Raw genomic sequence first — 3,398 nt, 5'->3', positions numbered from 1 at the left:
TGTTGTTTTAGTTGATACCGAAGCTACGCGGTCCACTCAGTGTCCGTAGATTGCGGTGGCCATCTTACTGTATTCACATCTACCTACCCTCCCAATAAAACTTATTGTGCCTTCAAAGATAACTTGGGGCGCTGCAGCTTGTTCTTATTTGTATCCAAGGGAGCCATTGAAATGGGATTCAGAGCACAGGCAGATTCAAAGCCAACTATCAGATTTTTTGTTACCTCCAATCACTTCTTCCTGGCCATTAGCTTCAGTCAGACAAATAATGAGGAAGGCAAGCCAGAACGTCCATTTTTATGCTATCAAAAGCACTTACGGAAGAAATTTCTCCTCACTCTAATGCAATTGGGCCCTCATTGGGTATCTCGATCCTTTGCTTGATTTATGCAGATGTCGTCTAGCCAGCTGCCGTCCACAACTTATCCCATGGAGGTAGTAGCACAGCAGGTTAAAACTTCCATGCATGAAACAAATAGAATAAAAATGAATGCCAGCACTTATTTCTGACCAATTGGTCATACCTCCGTCATGCACATTAGCCCTTGACTCGGTATCTGGGATGGCTCTGCAAGAGTAGCGCTTGTTCATCAATCATTGCCTCTAGCTCATACTCCATTGGTTAAAGAAGGCAGCGGAGGGGGGTGGATGAGTCACAGCCTGGGCAGGTGTGAGTCACAGCCCTCGTCCGAGCCGCCTTTGCTCTAGCGCAAATGTACGCACAGCCCAAATTCCATCCCCATGGGGAACTGGGCGACTAATTGGCTGAGAAGTAGGTTAAAAAAGGAGGCTAGGACAAAAACGAGCTGCCCGTGCTCTTCAACCTCGGAAAGAGAGGTGGGGATGCGAGGTTTGTGATTGTCCCAGAGTCTGTGGCGTGTAACAGCTTCCCATCCAGTCAACCTGATGAGTGCACAAACTACTAACAGGTCTTTTGAAATGATTCTACCTTTTGTATAAAATTAGTCACCTTGCATTGTTTGTATTTGTATTATAAGGCCTATTTTAAAGGCGAAAACACAAAAAAGCACTCTTTAGTTAGAACCAATTCATTTCTGAAGACAAGAGTAGGCACTAAAATCTGTTGGTTTAATTAATGCAGCCATCGGACCAACTCTAAAACACCCAAACCCCTAGCTCACTGTTTTGTAGCCGTTCCATGTCAAGGTCACGCAGGGGTGATATCATCAGGAGGGGCGGGAGCCCCTTCCCTTCGTAACTATTAAAGGCCGATCTTAATGAAAGCCACCTGCAGTTTTGAAACAGAGCAACACTGATTTTAAACACTACTTGCATTCATCTGGTTATTTCAAATGATGTTTTGTAGGTCGTAAGTATAAGTACCGCGTCAATGGAGGGACAGTAGGCTGGAGGCCTTCTTTGGCTTGCTTTGGACGGTCTCTCAACCTCCATAAATGAATGACAACTTAATCGAACCAAGCGGTAAAGTATTTGTTAATTCTAAGGAAAAAGGTGATTCAGTCAGGAGCATGTCTTCGAGGAACTACTTTTTGGTAGATGTGACGTCACTGTTGGGCAAATTTTCTCACAGAAATGCTGCTGCCTTCCCCAACATACTTGACATATAACATCGTCTAACCCTTAGTCATCCCTCTAAACATTTATTCCTTTTTTTATTATCAAAGTAATAACGCTATTTTCCCCCATTTTCAAGCTCAACCTCGCGAGCCCTTTTATACTGTTGTGATGTTTAAACACCTGAAATTAGCTGCTAGGCTGATTCGATTGTGACCTGAGGGTTGGGAACTAACACGCCTCCAGATGCGGGTTCTAGGTCCTATCAACCAGTTCAGCCTCCACATTAGTGGCAGGTTGTTACTGGGACGATTTATCTCGTAGGCTGATAGCTAATGCAGGGCCATGGCAACACCGCTGACCCTATTGTTGGTTAAAGACACTATTAGCAAGTTATCAAGAAGAAGTGCAACTCAGGGAAGTTGTATCATCTGGATGACCAAATCTGTGGAGACTTACCGAGGAATGATCATGGGTGCTTTGCCCTAAATTTGGGTTCGGCACGATGCCTGCTTAGGAAGCGGTGTCAGGTTTCAACGGCTTGGCCTCTACCTCGGCCACTTTCTCATACTTCTTTTGGTCAGATATCACAATGGAGTAGCAGCTGGTATTCCACGAAGACTGAAATGTTCATTCTCAAGTGGCAGATGGGTACTTTAAGCTTTCACTAAGGCTGTGGAGACGACTGTGAGGTGTCTTTGGGGGTAACCCAAGTGTTAGACACCAGCGCATACCAAATGGCCAATTTTGGTATGCGATCCGGTCCGACCTCTACCTGTCAAGCAAGCTGTAAGGCCAGGAGGTGGGTGAGAGAGCTCTATCTGCTGCCATCCGTCGGGGTGATCTTCGCATCGCAAAGGACACCTCCAGGCTAACTGACTGAGGGAAAGTAAATTGTCGGACGTCGATAACCAAAATTCGGTCCAAAATAAGGATAATGCCAGTGTTCCACGGATGATAACCGGGTTAGACGAAGTAACACTCAAAGAAAAAAAGGGAAAAGGGAAAAAGTTGGGGGATAAGAATGGAATTAATAAAGCCATCAAAAATGTATTTTCCTTTTAGTTCATAGGAAAGGAAAAGGAAGGAAAGAAAGTTCAACGGTCACAGGATTTTTTAGAGATCAAAGCACTTTAAGGAGGCTACATCGAGTAGAATCGCAGTATCAAAGGTTTATACATCAGATTTTTTTGCAAAAAACATGTTTTACTAGTTTAATAGATACAGAAAAGCGTGTCCAGGAGCAAGTTTTGGACGCAACGAACTCTTTGACTGTGATGTCAAGTCAGGCGACAGTTCGAATCAATGCATTGCTGTAACTGTTGCTAAAGGGACTTGTCAAATGCATGTGATCATTTTTGTGCATGCATTACCGACCACAGATATGCATCGGTTTGAAGCTGCGGCATTATCTATTGTGCTCTCTGGTACCTGTGATTTGGAATTGGCAACCTTTGGTAATGGAATGCAGCTGGGTTCCACAGATGGTAGTGCTTTGCGTCAAATTCAATGCGAAGCATTTGAAGAAGGCGCAATAGCAAATCAGCTTGCTACCCAGAAATGCCATTCTACTGGCCGCTTCCTCGATGCTGCATCACCTGCTGCAAGACCCTCTATAATTCCCTGGTGATGAGGAAATGCGCCTTGTCACTGACGCAGTCATTCAACGGAAGTGTTGAGCACCTGAAGTAAGGCTGAACTCCAATAATCAAATGGTGCATTGGGACCTAATCAACTGGAAGGGAAAAGTTGAGTTGTTCCATTTTTGAGTGGATGTTAGTGCAAAGTGAACTAGAGATGTAGATGTTCAAAAGAAAGTGTTAAGTTGTTAAAGGGAAGACAATCACAACTTGGAGGTATAT

The 3,398-nt window shown here is 44.3% G+C and overlaps 1 protein-coding gene across 1 annotated transcript; it reads left to right on the top strand. All coding sequences in view use genetic code 11, as the record gives it.

Moving 5' to 3' along the window:
* Positions 1–2,273: 2,273 nt before the first annotated feature.
* On the top strand, positions 2,274–3,166 carry EGR_10870 (hypothetical protein; the record flags this gene model as incomplete). The annotated part of the gene is made up of 2 exons (XM_024500119.1): positions 2,274–2,338; positions 2,764–3,166. 2 exons carry the CDS (start codon positions 2,274–2,276, stop codon positions 3,164–3,166), a joined length of 468 nt encoding a protein of 155 aa, XP_024345464.1.
* Between the last annotated feature and the right edge of the window lie 232 nt (positions 3,167–3,398).

This window comes from Echinococcus granulosus, assembly GCF_000524195.1.
Source record: "Echinococcus granulosus chromosome Unknown EG_S00289, whole genome shotgun sequence".
In the NCBI taxonomy this organism is placed as follows: domain Eukaryota; kingdom Metazoa; phylum Platyhelminthes; class Cestoda; order Cyclophyllidea; family Taeniidae; genus Echinococcus; species Echinococcus granulosus.
The sequence above is the reverse complement of the archived record's forward strand: the minus strand, read 5'-3'. Positions and strand labels throughout refer to the sequence as shown.